This window comes from Anser brachyrhynchus, assembly GCF_964034855.1.
Source record: "Anser brachyrhynchus genome assembly, chromosome: 3".
Lineage (NCBI taxonomy): Eukaryota > Metazoa > Chordata > Aves > Anseriformes > Anatidae > Anser > Anser brachyrhynchus.
The window spans coordinates 7,556,568-7,581,799 of NC_137696.1; the positions used below are offsets into that span (position 1 = coordinate 7,556,568).

At 50.4% G+C, this 25,232-nt stretch overlaps 1 protein-coding gene across 12 annotated transcripts in view; it reads left to right on the plus strand.

Moving 5' to 3' along the window:
* BCL11A (BCL11 transcription factor A) overlaps positions 1 to 25,232 on the plus strand; it is a 141,375-nt gene that overhangs the window by 109,065 nt on the left and 7,078 nt on the right. For 11 of the 12 annotated variants that reach the window (XR_013949541.1, XM_080587871.1, XM_080587873.1 and 8 more), the window contains one exon: positions 24,065 to 25,232. This exon is cut by the window's right edge. Coding sequence is in view for 11 of the 12 variants with exons in the window: in XM_080587871.1 (XP_080443997.1) it covers positions 24,065 to 25,232 (1,168 nt within the window). In the remaining variant the exon portion in view is untranslated. The remainder of the gene's footprint in view (positions 1 to 24,064) is intronic. The other variant, XM_080587869.1, reaches the window with a different exon arrangement.

Here is a 25,232-nt window from a genome sequence, read left to right on the forward strand (position 1 = left end):
GGGCTCCTGACCCACGGGGATGGCGAGCAGAAGCTGTGAATGAGCCATGCTCTTCAGCCCAGATGTAGGCTTAATCCTCAGCGTAAACATCTCCAAATAATGTATTGTTAGGATGGGGAGAGGGAAAATTCCGTTTGATGGTGCCCAAGAACAACAGGCTTGATTAGGAGAGGACAGGAGAAACTGCTCTTACGCTGTTTGTTTTTGCAGCTTCTGAATGCACTTGTTTCCAAGCAAAATATCAACACGAAGGTGACGGACAGCCTCTCTGCCCACCCTGCGTTGCAGCTCATTTCATGATGCGGAGAACTGAGCAAGACTGGTTTCAAAAGAAAATATTAATATAAATAAAAGGAGCAGGAGGTCATAGGTTGGTTTTTATCAGGGCTGAAAGAAGGATAAGGGGTAACAAAAGGATGGGTCCTGCCTGTGCTGCATTCCTGTGCCAGGGCTGGCCATCTATGGCTGGGGGCTGGGGGGCTTTCTGCTGCTTCTGTGGTTTGGGGTGGTCAGCTGAGGGTGGCTTTTATTTCCATATCCACCTTTGCTGACTATGCCCGGGCAAATACTCGTCCCCAGAGAGGGGCCGAGGCAGGGGCCCGAGAGCAGCAGGAATAATGAGCAGCTCCAGGTGACCACAGACCTCTGAAGCACCCAGGTGGTTGAGGAGTGGCCATATTCCTCTCCCCAGTCCTACTTTGTTGCTTTCTGCAGCGTGCAGCTTCTCTGCTTTGGCTTTGCTTGGACTGAAGTTTCATCCTGCAGCCTTTTGTACACCCAGGACCCGCTACAAGACACCGCACCGACACGAGCAAGCCAGCTGGTGCAGTGGAAGCGGCGCTGCCTGTGCCTCGCCATGCTCTGGTGGCCCGAACCACGTGTCCCCACCAAACCCGTTCAAGAGTGCTGGCAGGAGCAGTCACCGCTCCGGGCACTGGCGCCTGCAGCGGGGCTCTGAGCGCGTCTGGCACGCTCCGGGGTGAAGTCTTCCACTTAGTTTCCCTTGCAAAGCACCTCGTAAACATGCACACCGACTCTTCACTGCACTGAACCCAAACATGGTACATGGGGCCAACCAGGGCATCTCCTCCAGGCGAAAATGCTGCTGTAGGTACAGCCAGCGGTGTCCCCATGCTGATGCAAAACAGTTGGAGAGATGAAAGGGAGGGATTTTTCTATCTGTGGAGACTGAGTAGTGAAGTTTCCTGATCAAGGCAGGAGATTTCCATGCCTGTGTGAGAGGTTTTCCTGCGTGTGACTTCACCAATGGCTGGAGTTGAGGCCAGATACAAGACCCAAGCCTGGAGGAGCAGAAGACCCGTGGTTTGTGCTGGCATAAACCAGAGGAATTAGAGGGTCAGGATGTGTGCATAAAGAGCATGCGGGAGCACTGGTCCAGTCTGGAGTTCCCAGTGATTGGCCTCACAATTTGGGCAGTGGTAGTTGGCATTTTTGGACAACCAGACTTTTCTTGCAAGCCCCCAGGACAGAAGTACCCCAGACCTCCACTTTCTCCTCCATCTTTCAGAAGAAAGGCATCGTGGTGGACCACCACGGTGGGGCCTGTTCTCACGGGCCAGCTGCCTTCTGCTAAAAACACAGCCCAGAGTGCTTCCTGAATGTGCTTTGAAGCATGCACAAAAATATTTAGCTCTGCTAATAGCATTTGCTTTCTTTTCCTCTCTCTTTCCCCACCGCTCTGCAGAGCACCCGTTCTTGAAGGGCCTGATTTGCATGCGAGCGTGGGGCAGCCGCTCGCTCCTTCCTCGGCTGATTTTGTGACCAAGTGTCTTAAAAAGCTCTGCCGCCGGGGTTTTCCCATCCCTTCTCTTTCAGTTGAAAATAACCAACTGATTATTTTTTTTTCCTACACGATTTACTAAAGCTCACCTCTGGCCTGAGACCGACCAGGGAGAGTTGCTTCTGCAAAGAAAAAAAAAATTTCCAGCCTTACGAGCAGCGAAACCAGAGGCTTACAAGGAAAGGCTGAACAGAAACTGAAGCCACAGCAGCCGCTGCCAGGTGATGGCCGTAGTGCTGGGGACTTACTCCTTGGCTCGAGGTTTCCAAACGCTTGGGAATGAGTCCAGCGTGTTTGGGCTTGAGAACAAAATCTCTCGGAGATGTCCAAGGCAGGGTGGAAGTGATCCAGGGAACGGCATGAAGTTGCGCAGCCCCGTCCCAGGGCTGAAGGATTATTTTAATGGCTAGAGCTAACAGTGCATCTGATAGCGTGGCGGTAGGAATGTTTGCAGAGCGAGTTCAAAACACTTCTTAAAACTGATCAGTCACAGCCCCAAACCTGGCTTGTTGGCTTGTTTTAGGAACGAGACTGAGGTAGGACCGCTGCGTGAAGGATGCTGAGCTGGTGCCTGCTTTGGGATCAGACTGCAGGAAAATGGGCATCCTTCCTCACACTGCTTCCACTCACATTGTTGCAAACAAGTTGGTTGCAGTCTGGGCTATGGCTGACAGAGCTGATACGGGAGAGAACGGCTTCATGCACCCTTTTTGGGGATGCCCAGGGGTTTATGCGGCCTAAGGTGGGTGAGTTGAACGTGGGAGCAGATAACCATGCGCTGCGAACAGTTTTCTGCTCTTCGTTTCATTTGCAGCATGATCTGTGTTTGCTCAGATCTGTTTTTTCCCAAGTCTTTAAGGGGAGTCCACTTAACGGACTCACGGAGCTGTATTTTCTTTACAGTAATGAGGCAGCATGACATACCAGTCGGGGGAAATCTGATAGACTCGGGAGACCCTAGGAGGGTAGAAAATTACTTAATTTACTTTGTGTGCAATAGTCTTAATTTTCAACTATTTGAACAACTGATTGCTGGGGCAATCACCAGATCTTCAGAGTTAAGATGCTTCCTGCTGGAATGGAGTATTAGCTAAATCAGCTATGGATTGCGATGACAAAGTGGAGTGATTGCATGTGTCCATCTGAGGGTAAAGAGAAGATTAAAAACAAATCCCCGAACCCAAGCCTCATTGCTTTTCACGTTCAGGGCCGGGGGAGGCAGGTGAGGCCAACATTGTCTGGCGGCTCATTGCTTAGGTGGGGAGCTGGGGCTCCACAGCTCTGGTCTTGGCTCTGGCAGTGAACCCATCGACTGGGAACGGCATCTGGTTTCTTACCGAGCTGGTGAGAAGCCCTTGGCCTGGTGATTCCCCGGGAGGAGATGCGATAACATCTTAGCGGTGGAATTACGGGATGTCTCAGGTGCTTTCTTCCCAAATTAGTACTAATCCTGTACATCTTTGACCCATTTCACAGAGACTTAGGGCCAGATCCTGCTGCCCTTGTGCAGGGAAGGCCCTTTTGTTGGGAGCAGCTTGCAGAAGCAAATAGGCCTCCAGTGAAGCATTGCACAGTACGGAAGGATTAGACACTGGTCCTTCATTAGGAGGTAGGTGTTGCAGTCCCTGTGCTGTGGGCAAGTCCTTACTTGAGCGGGTTTTCGCACTGATTTAGGGGAGAGATGCCCAATGTTGGCGCCTGCCCATCAGCCCCATCCAGAAACCCACGTTATAGCTCATGGAGCTAATGCAGGATCGAGGCAGGGCAATGAGAGCCGCTCTGTTCACTGGGGCAGGGCTTGCACCAGGGCCACTCTTGGTTGAGAAAGCTGCCTATGCCACTGGAAAAACCTATCTGTAATTGTTGAGGAAAGAAAACGGGCATGAATATTAAGAGGCCTTCTCCTGCTTTCCTGTGCCAGCAGAAAATGAAAAATTCAGTGCGAATATATTTTCTGCTTAAAAAAAGAATCTGGATGATAAAATGCAATACTAATTTCTGACGGCTGAGAGCTGCATGAGTGAGAATATTTAATTACAGCTGCAAAGTACAAACATTTCCTAGCACGCATTCGTTGAGTTAATAATAATTAATTAATTCCTTGGCTAAAACGCTCTTCCTGCCCGTGTTCTTTTGGTCGGCTGGAAATCTGATTCCCCTTTTTACTTTATTTTGCTGACAGCCTCCCAGAAAGCAGGGAGGGGAGAGGACAGAGACTATTTATATAAACAGAGGCTTTATGTTACACTCTATAGATCATTACGGTGGGCTTGTGTGATTTTGTTTAGCAGACTTCTGCAAACCGAGGCGAGGACTTCAAGCAGATCAGCTGATGTAGAGGGACTGAGTATCTGACTGCAGCAGTGATAAGTGTCTGTACAAATATTTATACAATTCCGATGGTCTTTTGAATTGCATTATTACAACACAAAAAGCTGTCACATTTCCAGGGTTTCCGAGGCATACTTCTTACGGCTTGCATACATTTTGCCGGCGTCGGCAGAGCGAGCCGTGCCTGCGCTCTGCGCTGGCTGGACGCGAGCCATCCGGCAGCGGGGTGGGTGCTGTGCCCGCCTAGCCGGAGCTGATAAGCCCTGCTGAGCGGCTGGGTCTCTTAGCTTGGGCTTAGCACCGAATTTATGCGGTCCTGTGGCATGGGGTTGGCTAGGGAGCAGCTGAGGGGTGAGATTGCATGGGCTGTGGGCTGAGCGAGGTACCTCTCCGCATTTTGGGGCTGCGTTTTAATTGCAGGCTGCAAATTGTCACCCTAAGCCTGCCCTGGCACCCCTCCCTGGGGTCCTGTGCACAGGGAGGACCCGATGTCTGCAGCCCATCATGGGAGGCCTGAGCTGAACACAGCATTTGGCTCCGTGTAGGAAAACACCAGTCACCACCCCAGAGGAGAAGTGAGGAGCTGGAAGCCTTGTGTTGGCTTGTGTGGGTGGGGTGCAGAGCCAAATGGAAGTGATTTTGGACTGGCCATAAAGTGTAAGGTACCTCCTGCCTCTCCCTGGATGTTAGTCCACGTGTCCGCACAGCCTGGTGTTGCTGATGCCTGTGGTTTTTCTTCAGCTTTGTCTCTTGGTGGTGTTGGTTACAGGATGCTGCTGGCACTGCGAGCTCTGGGATAAAGCTTGGAAACGTGACTTTGGTCCCACTTCAGGCAGGGTGCACGCTTCTAAATGTCTTCCCACAAGGTTGGGGCTCCTTTTCAGAGGGGGAATTTCATTACAGCTTTTTCCAAAAGGCCTCCTTAGCTCTTTTCTTCTGGTTTTGCTCGGACAGAGCCCCATCGTGCTGGGTTTGTATCATCGATGTAACTCAACAGCTTCAGCAGAGTCCTGCCGACTTCGTGCAGTGCAAGCTGTTCCCGAATAGGTTCTTCCAGAATTTCCTTTTGAGACTTAAGCCAAGCTTTGGTCCAGCTGTTTATGGTACATTTCAAATTAAAATGCTTCTGTGGCATCAAAATTGTTGCCACAGCATCTTTTTGTCATGTCGCAGAGTGTCACGTCGCAAACTCTGCGTCTTCAGCGGTGTCACCTGCAGGTGCGTCTGTGAAGGCAAGGGATTAATCCAGAGCCATGAAGCCAGCGAGGGCTGGAGGCTCAGGTGGAGAAGATGAGAGGCTTCATGAAAGTTATTTGAAGAGACTGAGTACCGCCGGTGGAAAGGAGAGGCTGTCCTGGAGGGGTTTGGAGCGTGTCAGTAGCTGCCCCAGCCCTGGCAGAGAAAGCCGAGAGCGGTTCAATACGCCGAGAGCGGTTGTGCCTCCTATTGCAGACATATTTGTAAGATTAGGAGTTTAGAAAATGTTTGCAAGGTTGTGAAACTGGAGTCCCAGCTGCTGCGGGCCTCCTGGTGTCCTTCAGCATCACAGCTCAGGGGTTTGGGTTTTTAGGGAAGGAGAATGAGCCTTCCCAGCAGCTGTTGCTGTATTTCTTGGGGTTTCAAAGGAGTGGGCTCTACTTTCAGAGCAGCGTTTGGGTGGTTTTAGGGCTTGTTTTCCTCCAGGGAAAGGAGAGTATCAATGCATGGTCAAAGAAAGAGAGAAAATTACTGTGGATTTTCTGTCTACCAGTATTTAAAATGAAAAAAAAAGGTATATGATTTTTAAATGTGTCACACTGGCCTCCTAGATTTCACGTTCAGTGGCTGGTGCTCCAGCAGCCTGTTACATCGGGTAGCCCTGCCATGACAGCCCGCTGCATGGGACTCGTTCCTATACGACAGCATCAAAAGCACGAGGCCACCTCAGCTGTGGCCCCAGCTGCAGCGATCCCCTCCACTCCCGGTGAGGAAAGAGCCCCATTTTTGGTGGCAGCTGGTTAATTCGGTGGCACTGCCCGTACAGCACCCAGCACGGAGCATCCCTGCTCGGCAAGCAGGCCAGTATCGCCTGCCGGACAACGCATGGGGCGGCAATGTGGTTAGCCAGATAACGGGGGCATTCGCCCTGTTGTTGGGGTCCTGCTGTAGCAGGAATCTCCCCGTTCCTGAAACTTCACCTGCACACCCTGCTTCAGAACCGCAGTGTGTCCCCAGCGATGGGGTGGCCCCGATGTGCAGAGGGGTCGGAGCTGTTTTGGGGCATGCTGGAAGTGCTGTGCCAGGGCAAGGGTGGTGAGGGCCGGCTTTCTGTGCTTAAAAACGCCTCTGGGGCTCAGGGGGCTGCATGGGTTTCCCCACAAGCTCTGGTTTAGCTTGCTGTTGGGGTGTGCTCCACGACTGCAGCGTCCCAGCTTCAGAGCAAGCAGGAGGAAACGGTAACCGCTACAGGGCGATTGTAAAGTGGTGTTATTAATTTCAAAGGGAAAACAAGAATGAAAGAAGCAGCCTGCGTAGCTCAGTGCACGGAGCGTAGTGCGGCTCTGTGGACCAGAAGCGTGGTGCTTGGTGTTGCACAGGCAGCGCAGCAGGTTTGGAAGCGGTCGTCTGTCCCCATTGCTGCTCCCTCTGGCAAAAGACGTCCTCATCTCCAGTGCCAGCAGAGATGAGGCACTCGTCTCTGTGGCTGCAGAGACACACCGGTTTGGTGGGGTTTTAAATGCTTCGCTTTAGGAAAGATGAGAAAGTGAGGCAGAGAGCAGGGCTGCTTCAAATGTGGGGCATGCAGCGCAAGGAGCGTGCACACCGACCGGCTGCGTTTGCTCCCCGTGGCTGGTGGGAGCCCACGCGGGTCTGATCTGTGTGCTGTGTTGAGTGGGGCTTGCAGGTGCGCACGGTGTCACAGGAAGTGCTGCAAGGGGACAGATCCTCTCAGCTGCCCGTATCTCAGCGTCCTCCACGTCTGTCTGTCTGCCACGGGGCCTCTGCAGGGCTGGGAGCTAGGCCAGCAGCAGAACTGGAGGAGGCCAAAGGAACAACAAGTCCTCCTTGAGGGCGAGGGACCCGTGCTCTGCCCCTAGCATGGCTCTGCAGCACCGGTGCTGGGTGAAAAGTGCCGAAATCTACATCCCACTGCTGTGGTTTGGTGCCAGCTCTGCTATCTGCGTACGTGCCTAAGCACTTCTGCAGGGTAGAGACGAAATATATAGAAATATGCCTCCAAACGTACACATATGTCAAAAGAAAAGCCCAGAAAGCTCTGGAGTCAGTAACTCAGTTTCTTCCTCCCCTGAAGACAAAGCATGGAGCCTTCATGCAGTCACTGTACCCAACATGAATGGTGATGTGGGTCTGACACCAAAGAGTTCGTGGTGTTTTGAGCTTCCTGGCCAGGCTGGTGATGTGCTCCCTGCTCCAACACTCTGCTAAATACACCCTGAGCAGCCTTGGTGCCGAGATGGTGAATAAACCTTAGAAAATAACCTTTAATCCTGGCAAGAGCTTTTCTTTTTCTCACCCGGTGCTTGAGCATGGGCCCGGGGAGAAGGAGCTGAGCTGGTTTGCCTAATTTCTCCATCCCTACCTGCTGAAGGGGGCCGGTGACGCGCACCTCCTTGGGGACGGCTCTGCGGGGCTTGGTTCGTTGCCATCTGGAAAGTGCTGTTGGAGGGCCAAGTATTACGGCTTTGCGAGGAATTTTAATGTATCTGTGTTTATTGCGAGTGTGATCCATTAGTAATGTATGCCCGGCCAGACAGACAGACAGACAGTACGGTCCTGCTCCCACCAAAGCCCGCGGGAAGCCTGCAGTAAACCCATAGAAGGAAATACCACCGATGCTTTTCCAGAAGGAGGGAAGCATTTTGTGTTTGAATGGAAGCCAGAGGTGCTGTGTCTGGCAGCGGGGGATCCAGGCTACCGTGCTGGCTGGGAAACGAGCCTTTGGCTTTTGCTGGGGGAAACAGAAGAGCAGAAACTTGAGGTCCCCGCTTGCGTGGTCACCACGACAGCAGGACCTTCTGCTGGTGTCCACATCCCGCCTGTGCCATGACCCGTGGCTTCCCCTGCTTTGGGGAGTGAATTTTGATGTGACTGAGCTGTTAATCAAAGGGCCAGAAGTTTGTGTGGTGACCGCTGCCATCTTCGTGCTAAAAAACCCTAAAAACAAAACATTGGCTGCCTGCTTCCCCGCGACCATCTACATCCCGGCCGGCCACTCTGTCGCAAACCCAGCTGTTGTTAGACGCGTTGCCTAAACGGGCAGATGTCACGTTGCTCAATGCGATGAAGATTTGCACGTCTGGTTATTAACGGATAAGATTGTCAGGCTCGCACGCAGCGCGCGAGCTGGAATATGTAACCCCTGTGGTTTTCAACTGTACTTATCGAGGGTGGGGGCCGGCTGTCCGAGCAGGGTGTTTCCTCTAATCGCAGGCTTCACATGCCAATGTCTCGCAGATAGACGGGGGCAAAGGCTCCTCTTGTACATAACAGTTACTTTCGCCAGGCTCAGGAAGAAGAGTCATCTAAGGCAAGGCTGGAAAGTTCAAAAGAAGTGTTTTGCTCAGAAAAAAAGAGAAGATGGGTAAATACCACTGAGAAGGGGTAGCAGAACCACCCCCTGAATTTCCGTGCCCATTACCTTTAGCCATCCAAAGCCGAAGGAATCAACTCGCCCCTGTATTTCCCGGCAGTAACTTCAGCTCCAGGTACACCTCCCCAAGTCGTTTGGAGGCTTCTGTTCATAGCAAAGTAACCTCCCCACTTCAGAGAGGGCTTTTTCACCCTCTGGACTTTTATTTTTTAATAAAAAAGTCCACACAAGTGCTTTGTTTTGAGGAGTGGGACTGTCCCCAACGGGGCTGGCGCTGGGCTTGTCCCCAGCAAGTGGCACCTATCGTCCGCCCTGGGCCTTGGAGCAGCGCAGGCAGCTCTCTGGGCTTTATTTAACGGCATCCCTTCCACTCATTAGCCTCCATGATAAACATGGCGTTTGGGAGGGGATTTTCGGTGGGGCGGTGAATGGGGAGGCCAGACACCATTGTCTGGCAGGAATGCGCGTCCCGGGGCTCCGAAATCGTCACAGCCCCGGCTCCCCCTCCTTCCCGGGACTTCCTCCTCCAGCCGGGGTTTTGTTTTGGGAACAAGTGTTGGTCAAACACGCTTTTGTTCGCGGCCAGTCGCTTGGCACGCAGCAGCACTTCTGGCGGGGGACAACGAGAAGGCTGTGCTAGCGGCTGACGGGGCAGCTGTGGCGGGACCGAGAGGGAATACTGATGGCAAGGGCCACCGGGCGGAGGCGAGGCAGGGAAGGGAAGGATGCTGCGGTCAGCTTGGGGATGCTGCCCTGCTCCCGCTCCTGGCCCCTCGTCAGCTCTGCCTCGGACCGTGGGTCCTGGCCAGAAAGGTGGCAAAAGTGTTTGTACTGGCATGGGTAAGGGGTTCTACCAGGGAGAAGTAAACTATTTAGGGCAATAACAGAGTTTAAGAGGAATTGTGTAAGTGATAGTGACTTCTTCGTCAGCAGAAATGGAAGCAAAAGCTGTTCATAGATGACATTACTTTAATGACATTACCTACGTATGTCCTTTCTTTCACATTTCCTGTAATCCTGTTATGGCATTGTCCCATTACCTCCAGCACTGTCATCTTTAAATGCTGTCAAATCTTAACTGGATTGCCAAGGGCATCGGAGAAGCGACGAGGTGAACCCGCTGGCAATTTCAGACATACCCTGCCTCCAGCCATCTCCCTCCCTGCCCCAGATGGGGTAAAACATGCGGGTGAAGCGATGGCTCAGGTGAATTTGCATCCTTTATGGAGCTGCTGCCCTTTGCAGCAGCATCCAGCTCCTTTTCCGTGACAGTAATGGTCATTTGCAAAGCGAGCTGAGCCCTGTGGACTCGACTGCAATTAAGTGCAGCGTCTCGGTGTTAATTGTTATTAACGTTATTGCTCTTTTATTGTGTTATTACTAAAAAATGACGTGAGGCCAATTTCTTCCACTCCAACCACAAATGGCCGGCTGTGGTTTCTCAAAAGCAAGGCGAGATGTAGCTGCAGATGGGAAAATGGGAGGCTTAAAACTTCTGCCATTTACCCCCGGAGCTATTCAGCCCTCCCAAGCCTGAGGAGCGGGAAGTGGCAGCCAGTTTGAGCCAGCGGCCCTTATTGTCAGCCTGGCGGTGACTGCGATGGTGGGGAGCTCTGGGACAGGAGCTGCCACCTCGTTATCTCTGCGTGCAGCGCCGTGCTCCTGCGGCTCTGGGCCCCACCAGGGGCACCCACTGGACCTGGCTGCAGAGCACACACTGCCAGCAATTGACCTGAAAGGCTCACTTTGGCCAAAACACCATACCCAAGCCAGTGGCCAGGCGTGCACCGTGTCGATGCATCTTTTTGCTTGACTTTTAGCATGGCTGGGGGTGTTCAGCCCAAGAAGGTGGTGTCATCGTATGGCCATGCAGGATATGCCAGAGATTATTCGCTTAATCAGTCTAGGTTAGTTGTTTTTTTTATATTTTTTTTTTTTTTTGTTGCTGCTATCTGTTACTGGTATCTAAGTGCTGGCAGTTAAAACATTTAATTGCATTTCCCTCCAACAAAATGCTTATCTTGCAAAAAGATGGGCTTCTTTACAATCCGTTTGATACACTTAAAAACTCTTTTTCTCATTATGTTCCCTACCAACAACACAATTTTCATTCATCCTTTGAGGCCGGTCCTCTGCTGTTATCCTCCGCCGATCAGACCGCGAGTGGGCAACCTCTCTGAGCCCGACCTTCCCAAATGAGCGCCTTCCCCATCTGCAAGGGCTCTGTCCCTTCTGCATTGGTGAACAGTCACCTCTTGCTGCCTGTATTTTTTTTAGAGTTAGTGGGCATGATGCTTCCAGCCCTGGTCCTCCACAGGGTTTTTGGGAAGGACGGGGATCTGCTGTGGTAGAGCTCCTGAGCTGAACACGCTCTGTACATCGCTGCCCCCGCTGGCTTTTAAACCAGTACTTCTTTTGGGTGCTGGAGGAGAGGTTTTGTCTTCTTTCTGAATATCTTAATAACTGAAGATTTGAGTGTAAAAACACTAGCCAGACTCAGTTAACTGTGTTTTTTATCAGTCGTAGCTTGGCTTTTTTCCCCCCTATATGCAGAGGAACCATTTATAGCAGAGGTGGGCCGAGTTTGCAACTTATTAATCTTGCACTCGCATGTGGGTTGAAAAGAGACACCATGCCTTTATCAAAAGCCAGGCTAGCACAAAAGCCTATGCAAAATCATCATCAAATCCTATTAGAGGTGGAAAATATCTCTTAGATCATCTCATTCATTTCCCTGCCAATGCTAGACTGTTTCTGAGAGTTAATTTTCTGGTGTCTGCTGCTGGCTCCCTGTGTGACTGTGGGTCTGTCATTTTGCCTTTGGGTTGTCACTGGGACTTGCACTGTTTGTCGTGTGGTTCCAAACAGAGCTTTCTCATTTTATTTGGTGCTTGCATATGAAAAAGAAAAAAAAAAAAGATTTTATTTCAATTTGCATTTCTACTGCACTTTGTTGGAGAGTAATTTGAAGAAACAGCCATGGCCCTGGTCACCCACTTACTTGGTCACATTGGGAAATGCTGTGAGACGTCCCCAAAAATGGAGTCTTTCTGGAACCCCATGCAAAGGCTGATGGCAGCTGTTGCTGGTGAATGTTTCCGAAGCCTTGTTGTGGACACCATGGGGCATCTGACCAAACAGAGGGACAGCCTCTCTGGCTGGTGGCATGTCAGGTTTGCTCCATCCATCACACCCAGACAGCTCGTACCAACTAGTATTTTTCCTGCGTAATGTGTTAGTGGCTTCTACTCAGCTCCGTGGCTGCTGGCTCTCCACCTGGCACTACAGGGCAAGTGCTGCCCATTTTTCCTCGCCCATCTTCCCCGTGTTAGCAAGTTCTGGTGGTGATGGACAAAATTGCCCTCTGGATTCGTTGTTCTGCACATTGCCTGCCTTTACTATCCAGGCAGCAAGCGCCTGCAGGCACGCGCTCATGTGCACCAAGGGTCGGGGAGAGGGAAAAAATACGAAGACGGAAAGAAATACCATAAATAGGGATGCAGAGTGTTCACAGCCTGCTGTGGGATCGGGACTGGGGTTTCGAGATGAGCAGTTCGCTGTCTGCAAAGCACTTCCCTGTCTTATGAGCTTTGTGCTGGCATAGGCTTGGATAAACGGCTGCCCCGATGTCCCGGGCTGGATGTGCCATCCAGTCGGCAGGGGGAAAAGAAAATGAATAAATTGAAACTGGAGCTATTTATAGCATCAGGCGATGCAGATTTCATCAGCATTTTGTTTCAGCTGACGAAGCGTGCTGTGCGAGCACAGCAGCCTCACTCACAGCTTCCTGCCAGGGCTGGCGGCGGGGATTGCGTTCCCGAGGCTGGACACCACCGAGCACTGCCGAGAGTGACCCGCATGGGCAGAGGATCTCAGGGCTTCCTAATTAACTGAGGATCTGTAAATCAGAGCGCGGCTGCTTGACAAGCCCCCTCATATGCCGTAAGTGTCAGGGCTCAGCTGATCGCCGGGTCTAACAAGCGCCTGGTTTTTAGCAGCTGTCGGGAGACTCAGTCATCTCCTAATGGCTCGGAGTCAAAACATTGCAGTGCATTTTTCATCTCCTACCCTGAAATTTGTCTGCGTTGTTCCCTCCTCAAATATTTGGGTTCTTTTCTTTAATTTCAGGCCCTTGCCTTGCTGTGGCCCCTCTCCCTTAGCCCGGCAGCTCATTGTTTGCCTGTGCTGCTGTTACGCTGACACGATGCCGCAGGTCTTGGTGACACCACTCCTCACTTACACCACGGCAAATGAGACCAAAACCTCATTTTGTCTCCGTCTGCAGGGTAAGAGTTTAGACTGCCTGCTTTGGGCTGCTCAGAGATGCCCGGAAAGTGGTGAGGGAGCTTCCCCACTTGATGCAAATCCCACCACCAGCACCGAGACCCATACAGGCCATGCTCGGGGAGACAGCGGGATCAGCCCTGCGTAAGCAGCAATTGGCACTGGATAAATGGCATTCAGGAAGGTAGAGAGTTAATCGGCAACTCTTGAAGACTTCTCTGCACGTGTTTATGTTCAACTCCTTATCCCTAGCTTGGCAATTATTCATGTGAAATAGAATATAAATCCCGATGCCTAATTTTTCTTCTAAAAATTTCACAAAGTAATCAAATCCTGAAGTGCATATTCTCTTCCAGTGGTTTTATCAGTAAATCAAATTTTTATCATTTATCAGCAAAAGTTAGATTTAAGCATCCTCACTGTAATGTTTGAAAGATGAACATTTGTTTCAGTGGGTACTGTGCCAATCAATAATCTTCCAGCTTGACTCAGCTATCAATTATTGCCGCAATTATTTGTCTAGTTGGATATTTAAAATGTCATCAGAAAGAGATGATTACATATTCCAGAAAGCAAGGCACTGTATAATCAGATGAACTGAATCCAGTTAAATGTAGTGTGGTACTAACCTGTCCTTCAAAGCTGAATCCTGCAGCCGCAACTGAAACAACAGCTTTTTGCATTATTGTAAGGAAACAGATCTTAACCTTGGAAGAGTGTGTGTTATTGGGGTCGGGTAATACTCGGATAGAGGAGACCTTGCAAGCTGGGAAATTGAATCAGCCTTACTGACATAAAGGAGGGTTTTGGGGGGGAGGGCTGTTTTTGTTGGATTTCATCTGCAAATCTATAAATAAGAAGAAACACTCTTTATCTTCCTTTCTGTGAATTTAAACTCCTGAGCTTGAATCCCCAAATTTTCATATGCCCTTTTTGCATTCCTTGACGTGATGTATGTATGGTAAATACTCTCCGTGCCCTGGGAATGCAATAAAGCTGTAGCAATCCTTGCAAGTCTTACATCCTCCAACTCCAGATATTCTGAGTATTATATCATTTTCAACTTCAAGGATATCTCGACTATGGAGAGGAGACGGAATAAACCGGAGGAGACCAGACAACTTTACGACACCTTTTGGTCCTATTTGCAAAGCAGAGAAAAATTTTATTAATTCTACCAACAGTCGCTTGTGCAAGTTATAAAGCGAAATGTGGGGTCTGCTTCAGCACTTGCTGTGCTTGCAACTCCATGGTGACATTGAACTTGCTCAGGGACAGAATAAACCTTTGCCTTCTGAACCGGTGATTTGCAGCCAGAGGGGTTGTTCTGGGGGACCTGTGGTTCCCCTGACCCACTTTGTCAGGGTGGTTTGCTGCTGGCTAAATACCATTAATTTGGAAGTGAGAGGAAAGTGAGCCAAAGGGGAAGGCTGGTAGCCGAGGAGAGTCAAAGAGGATCCATTTTGGGAAGGAAAAGGTGCAAGAGGGCTCTCAAGGGGAACAGTCCCGGATCTTTGCTTTCCCTTCCCTGAATCTGAACTACAAGCCCTGTCCATACAGCAAACCCAGTGTGAAAAGTAAGTGAGCAGGGCAGCGTTGCTCCGAGTGAGCATTTTACACTCACTGAGAAAAAACAGATTTGGCTGTTGTGGTGCCTCCTTGGCTTGCACATCTTCTGGTGCTTGTCCCCAACTGTGGGGTCCCCCTGGAAATGACATCCCCAAGGCCACCCCTCGGCTAGATAACCAGAAGATTTAACATTTGAAATGCAGCAAAAATACAACAAAGACAGAGGTGATGATGAGGTCTGATGGTGGAGCAGTGCCTCAGTGGCAGTGGTGGTGCCTCCTGCCTCGATGCTCCGGGCACTGCTGGGAATGACCTGCAGCAGTGTTTCAGCGTGGCCTTTCCTGCATTTGTTGTTTTGTTTTGTTTTGATTTAAAGAAACTTTTTGAAGCGTGCTCTGCCTTTTATTCAGGTTTAGTCATAGGGCTGTCGGAAGGGAAGAAAACAAGAAGAGGAAAAGGGAGCCAACGCAAAGTAGGAAAGGAAACAACTCATCATGTAGGTGTATGAAAGTGAATAAAATAATTTGGAGCCTCTCTGCAGCTATGTAATTACCTTGTATTTAAAGAGTGGATTATTAACCCGGTTGTCCCCGGCAGCCATCGGGGAAATGCATAATTGCGGACCGTTGGAACGAAGCATTGTTTGCCCGAGAGCCGGGCTGGGCTTTGAAAGGGCTTTGATGCCTGCAGCGGTCAGGGCTCAGGTGGGTCTCTTCCTCGGTGGGTCACTGGCCGGGCAGACCTTCCTGGCGTGCCTGGTGCTAGGTGTGTCCCGAGGAGCAGCTTCAGCAGGCAACATGGTGACCATGCCTCTCCTCTTTGAAAGTCCACTCAAAATCCTCATTTGCCCCAGAAAAGCTTCGGGGTTGGGATGGGGTGGCTCAGGAGAGGCGGGAGGGAAAGGCTGGGGAAGGTGGCTGCTTCGCTCATGGTGTTTTTAGACAAGGGAGATGGTATCAGGGAGGAGTGCCCCTTCCAGGTCTGGCTGCTCCCCGCAGCGCGCTGCTCAGGTGCCACCACCCATGCTGGAAGCTGCGCAGCCCCCTGGGTTGTGCTGAGGTCGGTCTGTTTCCTGCACCATCCGGATTTCTCCGTCGCTATAGCGTGTAGAGTGCATACGTGTGTGCAATCAGATCCTACCCGCTTGAGGGCTTGCTTTTACAGTTTCATTCAGAGCTGGATTTCAAGTCCAGCGTTGTTTTACTGCAGTTTTCTTCTGCTCCTGGTTAATGGAGACATGACAGATTTCCACCCCCCTGAAGTTTTAAAAAAGCACAAAATCAGTTGCAGCCTGATGGCTTACTTGCCAAATTGGAGCTCGAAGCAGTTTTTTTTGGTGGCCAAATTGTAATCGCCTTGAAAATGGTGACAGACGCGGAGGTCAGGTGGGTGCGCCAGGCAGCAGTGCCGTGCTCCCATGGGTGCAGCACCCTGTGCCATCCATGTCATCCATGAAGTCTGTGCTTGTCCTGCAAGGAGCAGCTGTGCAGCTCCTGCCTTCCTCCCAGGATGAGGCTGCAGCAAGGCATCTGCTGCTGCGAGGAGCACGCCTCTCTCTCTGCTCCCCAACTCATCCCTCCCGCAGGGCCATGTCACTCCTGCTGCCATCTCCCGGGGCTTCAGGCTTCGAGTGTGCTGTGGGTGATGGCGCCTGGTTTCCTCTGACCATCCTGGTGGGGATGCTGATGGGTGGCTTTAAATAGCAATAGGTGCCTGCTGAAAATTCGGCTTTTGGAAAAAAAGATTAATTGCTGGAGGTCCTAGCCTGAATTCTAACTGTCTGAATGGCAAAGTGAGAGTGGCTGTAGCTTTGGTTTCATTACTGCTGTGGCTTTTTTAAGTTTGGGTAAAGTCACTGGCGTTTTGGCATGTCTCTTAGAAGGATGCGCAGTGAAACAATGGCGTTTTTGAGACTTGGTCTAGAAAATATTTAGCCAATTTTATTAAAATGATTTTTGGAAGCTTGAATTGGAAAAAAAATCTTTTCAGGAAGAAAACATAATTTTAAGATTTTTTTTCAGTAATTACTACTTTACATTTAGTACAAAGTGATAGAGAAGACATGACAGAAAGGCTGGGACAGAACAAGTGGGGTCACTGAGGATCCCACAAAGCAAAGCATGTTTTAGATTTTGGACATTTTCACAACTCCACAGTTCCAGGACCTGACATCAGCCCTGTCCATAAACAGTTCAGGCGTCATTTGCAGAACTTCTTTTTTTAAATGCACAACAGTAACAATGCTTCTCAATTCACAGACACCACCATGCCGTTTTCTGGGGAGTCTGGGGACATTGTCCCTTTTTTATGCAGCTTTATTAATCAGGACCATCAAGCTGGCTTCACTTCCCAATTTTGAAATCAGGAGAGTGGCTCTGGCCTAAAGCCGCTGTGCTAAAGGAGTGAAGCAGCCCCGGCTTTCCTTAAACACCACGATGCCAATATACACAGAGATAGCACTGGAAGTGATAAACAGAAGAGATTAGAAAGTACCCTCTAGTACATAAATGCAGCCACTGCTATTATTTATTAGCAGTATTCTAATTATTATGACAACAGCAGCGGCAATGCTGATAATAACAGTGCTAACAGCTACTTATAACCCGTTGATGACGGACCAGGTTAATACCGTGCCTTTCGCAATCTGGAGGACCGGGAGGAAGGATTAGTGCAATAAGGAAAAATCCGTTTGGCTGGTTCGTTTCCCATTCGTACTGATGCTGCTGACTACCAGGAAAAGGTGAGTCACGAGCCAGCGATATTTCTTGCTAAAGGGAGAAGTGGGCTGCTGCAGCCGGGAGTGGACCCACTTATCTCCCGTCCCTGCTGAGCTTCCTGTGTCCCAACGGCTCCACGGCGCTACTTTTCGGTTGATGGAATTTCAACAGTACGGATTTCCAAAAACGAAAAAAAAAAAAAGAAAAAAGAAAAAAGAAGAGAGATTTGACAGGCCAGATGGAGGAGAACTGAGTCAAGCACAAGTGGTAACAATTAACTCCGTTTTTTCTTCCCCCCTTTAAATACCATAACAACACCAAATTTATCAGTCCAAAAATCAAGCAATCATTTGACATTAAAGCAGAATAAAGAAGTCCCTGGGTTTGGCTCAGGCTGTCTTCAGTAATTTTTTCGTGGCAAGCAGAAGAGAGGGAGGTGCTTGCTGCAGGTGCTCCAGTCGCCGTCAGCTCTCTGCATTTTGATGGCAAAAGGCACCGGCTATGTGCTCGGCAGGTGCGGGTCGCCCATGGGATACCCCCTCGGCATTGCTTGCTGCACTGGGAAAGCACTGGGAAAACTGGGGTGTCCCTGCACAGCCAGCGGGATGCCCCAGGTGAGACACCAGTGGTGTTCATGGCTAGCTTCTTCCGCGGCACGCAGGCCTCTTCCGTGCCTGGGCTATGCAGTTGCATCAGGAGGATGCTGCCTGCATCGTTTCGGCTTTCCTCTTCCCCAAAGCACCCGTGTGTCCGGAGAGCAGCTTTTCTGGATCCAGCCCTGACTTTTGAGAAATGGAGGAAGCTCTTCCAAAGCACATTGGCACGCGAATGCAGATTATTCCATTACTCACTTGGCAATGGCTGAACTTGGATGCATTGCTCCAGATTTTTTTTTCTCCCTCCCAGCAGTGGCATCTAGCTGACAGCTTCTCCTCCCAGCTGGTCCCTTCCCCAGCTCCTCGTCTGGCTTCGCTGCTGGTGCTGCGGCCATGGGGCTCTGCCTCGTGCCCGGGGTGTCGCCTTGCTCGGCCGTGCGCATCCATGCAAAGCGTGGAGTTTGCTGGGTTGGTCTGTGATCACAGTGAAGAAGAACCAGCTTTATTTTTTTTATTTTATTTAGAAAAGCCCCATAATGCTGACAGCAGACATCTCTTCATGTTTTATTGAGTAATTGTGCCAACTGCCCTTAAAGGCACTCAAATGCCAATATCCATTCCAGTCATTTGTTAACATTTTTTCGGATCAGAAGCTAAATCTGTTGCTCGTGTGTTCCTGCTTAAATTACTTCTCGGGGGGGCACGGCAGGTAAGAGCTGTTCTGAAAGATTTTTTTTAGGCAGGAGCTGATACTCCAGAGGCACTACGTGGTGCCCCAGTGAAGAGTGGTGTGGTGTCACTGGCCGTTTGCTGGCTGGGGTGCCAAAGTGAATAAATCTGTAGTCGTGGATCGTGTTCACTGTGTGGGACCTGTCAGGATTAGTATCGGCCCTATGCTTGTATTTGGTACGGGGCATCTCCATGCAGTTCCCCCAGGGTTGAGCAACAGGGATTTTTTGGTGCAGGATTCGTGCATGGCATCAAGGCATCACCTCCCATGGTTCTGAGGGTTTTGTGCAAACCCACAAAGCGCTGTGAGCCAGATCCTCGACCCTGACACAACTGCAAGGAGAAGGGGGAATGGGGCTGCACCACAGCCCTGCCCTGCCCTCGGGGGTGCAGTTCCCCAATCTGAAGAAAATTGTCAGTAAAATTGACTGGGAGGAAAAATGTACATAGGAAAATGTGAATGGTCATTGGAAGCTGTTTTTATTTTGAGCAGGCCAGGGAGGTGCGGGCAACCTTGGCCAAAATCCCACCTCACCCTATTCAGTGGTGAGATGAGAACAGCAACTAGATATTAAAAAAAAATCGATATATGACAACTTAAAAAATGGAAAATAGATAGCAATCAATCACAGTGAGAAATCATGATGAGTAGAGACCTGATACGGGGAGCCTAAGATAACAAGGAAAACCTGTGCTGGCCCAGCCAGGGAGGATAAGAGAGCTTTGCAGGGTCCTGGAAATACTAGAGCTCCTAGAAGTTGCTCATGGCTGTTTTTAAGTGAAAGAAGCATCAAGGTAGCAGTGTTTTAACCAATATTTTTACTGAAGAGATGGAAAGACGCAGTGTTACGTTTCTGTATCAATAGGCGGATGATGGTGTTTTTTTCCAGCTCATTTGCAGACAAGGAGGATTTTATACGAGGTCCAATGGAGATAAATATTTTTAAATTAAAAGGCCCTGACAACTTACCCCCCAGAATCCCTAAATGTTGGCAAGTGATGCTTGTTCTTAATAAAGCTTATGGACTGGGAAAACAGTGTCAATAGGTGTCTGGGGTAACCGGGGGAGCATTAGTAACACCTTGCCTATCTGTTCAGGACAAAATAATTGAAGAGCTGGCATAAGATTCAATTGATAAAGAATTAAAGGCTAGAAATATAATTCATGCCACTCAACTTAGATTTATGGAATATAGATCTTGTCAAATAAACCTGATTTCATTCTTCGAGATGACAAGTTTGGTTGATAAATGCAGATGAAATAGACTTTGCAAAGCGTTCGACTTGGTTCTGCGTGACATGGTGCATGGGGAAAATGAGCACCGTACATACAGACGGGGCGGCCAGCGCGTGGATTAGGAGCCCACCAGCAGATTTTGGGAAGCCAGGGCTCTGCTAGAGAAACCTCGGTGAGAGGGAATGGTCAGCAGGCACCAGCATGAGTTGTGACGGTGGTGAGCATTGTGTTGTGGAGGTGGAAATGGATGTGTAACTGCTGCTGATGAGTGTCATGGGTAAGGCGAAGATGAGTGTACAGGTAAATAGCAGTGGGGTTGTGGGGTGCTCTGGCAGGACTGCCGGGCTGGGTCTGCTGGGTGCTTATGGATATGACCTGGCCACCAACAGGGAATGGGGGTCGGGGTGCGGGACCCCAGGAGGAGGCAGCTCCCGGGGAGTGTTAGCACAGAGATGGCTCCTCGCAGCATGGTGCTGCTGTGAGGAGGGCGAGGCTGGTCTTCGAGTGAACCCTTGTGTTTGCAAAAGACTGTGCTTGTGTGGGGCTATGGGAAAGCCATGAAAATGACTCAAATTTTGGAAAATGAGGAGGGATAGGAAAGGGCTCAAGCTCTTTCTTTTGGATAAATTGATTTTGAAATGTGCCTTGGTTACTGGGTGCATCCTAGGTATGTGGGGGGTGCATCGTGTACCAAGGGGCTTTTCTATGCATCTCCAGAATACCCAAACAGAAAGGGAAGGAATAGGAGCTGGGGCTAGAGAAATTCAGGTAGACGCCAGAGAGCTGCAGCTGAGTGTGGCGAGTGGTGGAAACCACCTGTGGGTGCTCAGCCCCTCCTTGTCTTCTGATGTGGTTTGAATGGCTCTGATCTGGTTTGAGCAGCTGTCTTTGGGATTCCATGCTTCTAAAGGCAGCTGGCGGGGCTGGAGGAGGTTACGCTGTACCAAAGACCTTGTGGGGGGTCAGTGCAGGACATGGAGCCACGTAGCGCAGAAAAGGTCAGAGGATGGCAGCGGATGGTCCCTATGGACCTTGAAGTCCTCGAGTGCAAAGCAGCTGAGGATATGGGCAGGGGTGCTGGTGACCCTCTTTGCATTTAGATCTGGGGGATTCATATGAGTCTCTTGGAAACTGGTTGAAAGCCCCAGTGGTGTTGCAATGCTGCTTTGGCTAACATGTCCCATTGCGTTGCCCTGGTGGAAAGTGAGGCAAGCCATGAAATGAGCCTGGTGGGACCCTCTGCAGCTCTGTCCTTTGCTAGCACAGGATTACTTGAACCCACTGTTGCACTTTCCAAAAGCACCCTGCTGCTTCCTTTCCTCTCTGCCTTTGGGGTCCGCAACTCGCCCACTGGGATGCCTGAATTCTTTCTGGTCCTTGGTGGAGGAGTGTGTGTGAGCATGGAGGCTGGCCCGTAGCTAGGAGAAACCATCAGATCCCCAGTCTTTGGGTCCATTAACAGCCGGGCCTGCAGCCAGCACTTGGCGAGGTCCACTAGGACCTTGTGGGCACGACAGCCGGGCAGGAGGCCAGGAGCACCCCAAGCTGTTGGGTTTGTCGGGATGGCTTGGGCTGGCCATCTCGGCTTAATCCACCGAGGGGAGAGGCGCTCTGGGTTGGGAAGCACAAACCAGCTGGGAGATGCCGTGTTTTCCTGAAGACGGAGCTTCGAGGCGCAGCTACGCCTCTGCCCCCCGCCAGCCCCTCCACGGACGTCCCTGGGGAAGCGGCCATCTCCAGGAGCACAGCCCGGTGAAGAACGAGGGGCGGTGGGGTGGGACGAAGGGAAGGCGAAGCTCCTCAAAACCCCGCTTCGATGCCCCCATCACTCCTTGCTGGTAATGAGCGGATGATTGCCGTAATTCTTACCGTTTGGCAAGGCTGCATTAGACTGGAACGTATCTCTAGGTGGTGATATGGTCAGTCAATAGCCTTGGTAATTAATCAAGCACTAATAGACAAATTAGAAATTGTGTCTCTTCAGAGCAGGAGGTGGAGGCAGATAGCTGGTAGATTTTAACCATTTCGCTGCTTTATTTTATTGCCTACTTTTACGTTGCTCCCTTGAAGATGGTAGGTCACTTAAGATTAGGGAAGTTTTGTGCATAAACATTATGTTACATTTAAATTATTATCTTGATTACCAAACACGGACGGTGAATTCAAAACTTGTTTTTCAGGAAAGCAAATGAAGAATAATATTACATTTTACACTCCACTAAATCAATGTAGCCCTAATTTTGCCATGCAGGAAATCAATTCTAGTCTTTATAACGGTCGAAGATGTTATGAACAAAGTAATTTTGCAAATTATGGCAAGTAACACATTTATTGATGACTGTAGTTTAGGAATTTAGAATTTGTGAGCACTGTAATATAATAAGGCTGTACTGGCAGGAGCTGAGTGAAATACAGATTATATGGTGAAACTGTAATGCATCATTTGCTATTAGTGGACTGGTAATAATTACCAGTTTCAAAGCAGCTTTTTCCATGTAATCTTTAGTCTCAGTCGTAACAGCCCTTCTCATTGACATTATGATTACACTAGCTGCCCTTATGATCTAGAATATCTAGTTGATGGGAATACTAAAATGCGATAGTGAGCACTGTATGTTGTATCCTCATTATAAGATAAAATGCTATTTTCTCTGACCTAATACATAAAATAGAGAAGCGAGGTAGCATTACATTGTTAGCGCACCGCAGCCCCGGCGCGTGGCTTGTAGCATGTTGTTAAAAACTTCCACTTCATTATGGCAAAGCACGATGAAATTTTCACATTTAAGATTTTTTCCGAGCTCACAAATGAGCAGAGGAATGTGAAAGCCCAATTGAATTTTGCTCTAATTTCAACAGATTTAAGTATTTATCTGCACTCCCATGCCTGGCACATAGCGAGCGCCGCAATGCATTTTATTCAAACGCTGGCTTCAGTCGAAGGACGAGATGTTAAATATTATTCCAAGAGCTTTTAAAGCGACTAAAGTGTTAAACGCCTGCTATAGATGGTTGAGTCGCTTTTTACTCACTCAATTCAGATTGTCAGGCCAAATGTATAATAATAGAAGAACGGGGAGGCAGCGAGGGAGGCTGCGATGGGTCGCTATAGCCGGCGCTGCGGGCTGCCTGCCTGTCATATTCCCAAATCGTTATTCAGCTCATTGTATAATGAAAACACCCAGATGAAGCTTTTCTTCTTCTCCTCTCAAGTGAGATAGAAAACAAGACGGTTGCAGACAAAATTATGTTTTCTTTCCAAATCTGCCCCCCCCCCCCCTTTTTTTTTTTTTTTTTTTACGTTTTCCTTTTCTTCATATTGGGCAATTATGCAAAACCTAATTTGGCGAACTTGCATGTCGTCTTACGCAGAGACCTACCTACAGTGGTTTGTCTGGAGCCAGGGCACCCCCCTGGGCACAGCTTTCTTGGGAAGACCGAGATATTTTTATTATTCAGCAAACCTCAGGAGTGTTGTTGGTGTTTGTTTTTTTTTTTAAAAAAAAATCACTACAATAGCAACTCTACAGAACTGCTAGGCAGGACTGGAAATTAATTTCTGTACTTGCCTTAGCTGTAGTTGCAGGTTACTGGCATTTAGCAAAAAAAGCATAAGGGGATGGAAGTGACTAACGCACAAAATTGCCAGAATCGATAGAAAAATGCACTCACCTTCGCCGTGCTCCCCACTACTCTTCCTGTGCATACGGCCCTCAGAAAGTTATTCATTTCTGTTGTTTTGCCATGCATCGGAGGGGGCTGCCATTATTAGCCGGCTTTTTGTTTAGTTATTTATTAGTCAGTTGCTCTTTTATAATGTCCGTGTTATCTCCCAAAATAAATTATCACGAAACAGAGTTTGCTCGCTCCTTGCCAAAGCGCCATTCACCGTCCCCAGCCTCTTTTCAGCATGAGAGAGACGCGGCGGCTGCGGCGGGGCGGCCGGCCAGGCTCCCTGGCTGCGCTCCAGCCCTTTCCCCCCCTGGTCTGCCTCTTTCCGCACCATTCTTGCTCCCCGTCCCTCTCCCTGTCCCTTTCTGATTTTGGTTTCGCACGTGGGGAGCGGGGCAGAGCCTCCCCCAGCCCCGCACGCGTCCCTTTGCCCCTTCGGCCGTAGCCTTAAGCAGAAGGAGAGCTTAGGCGTGGAGGCGAGCTCTCAGCCACCGGTGGGCGATTAAACATTTACGCTGCTGTTGTGTTGTTTTGCAGGTAAAGACGAGCCCAGCAGCTACACGTGCACGACTTGTAAACAGCCTTTCAACAGCGCCTGGTTCCTCTTGCAGCACGCACAGAACACGCACGGCTTACGGATCTACCTAGAAAGCGAGCACGGCAGCCCCCTGACGCCACGGGTTGGTATCCCATCAGGACTAGGTGCAGAGTGCCCTTCCCAGCCACCTCTCCACGGGATTCACATTGCAGACAATAACCCTTTTAACCTGCTCAGAATACCTGGCTCGGTCTCGAGAGAGGCGTCGGGGCTGGGAGAAGGGCGATTCCCACCCACACCGCCCCTCTTTAGCCCTCCCCCGAGGCACCATTTGGATCCGCATCGCATAGAGCGCCTGGGTGCGGAAGAAATGGCTCTGGCCACCCATCACCCTAGTGCCTTCGACAGGGTGCTGCGACTGAACCCCATGGCGATGGAGCCGCCCGCTATGGATTTCTCCCGGCGGCTGCGGGAGCTGGCCGGCAACACCTCCAGCCCACCCTTGTCCCCGAGCCGGCCCAGCCCTATGCAAAGGCTGCTGCAGCCCTTCCAGCCCGGCAGCAAGCCCCCGTTCCTGGCCACGCCGCCCCTTCCTCCTCTGCAGTCTGCTCCTCCTCCCTCCCAGCCGCCCATGAAGTCCAAGTCGTGTGAGTTCTGCGGGAAGACCTTCAAGTTCCAGAGCAACTTGGTGGTCCACCGCCGGAGCCACACCGGGGAGAAGCCCTACAAGTGCAACCTGTGCGACCACGCCTGCACGCAGGCCAGCAAGCTGAAGCGCCACATGAAGACACACATGCACAAGTCGTCCCCCATGACGGTGAAGTCGGATGATGGGCTCTCCACCGCCAGTTCCCCCGAACCAGGCACCAGCGACCTGGTCGGCAGTGCCAGCAGCGCCCTCAAGTCGGTGGTGGCCAAGTTCAAGAGCGAGAATGACCCCAACATGATCCCCGAGAACGGGGATGAGGAGGAGGAGGAAGAGGAGGAGGAAGAGGAGGAGGAGGAGGAGGAAGAGGAGGAGGACTTGAACGAGAATGAGAGGCCGGACTACGGCTTCGGGATGAACCTGGAGGCGGCCCGCCATCATGAGAACAACTCCAGGGCCGGCGAGGAGAGCCGGTCGATGCCGGACGTCATGCAAGGTATGGTCCTCAGCTCCATGCAGCA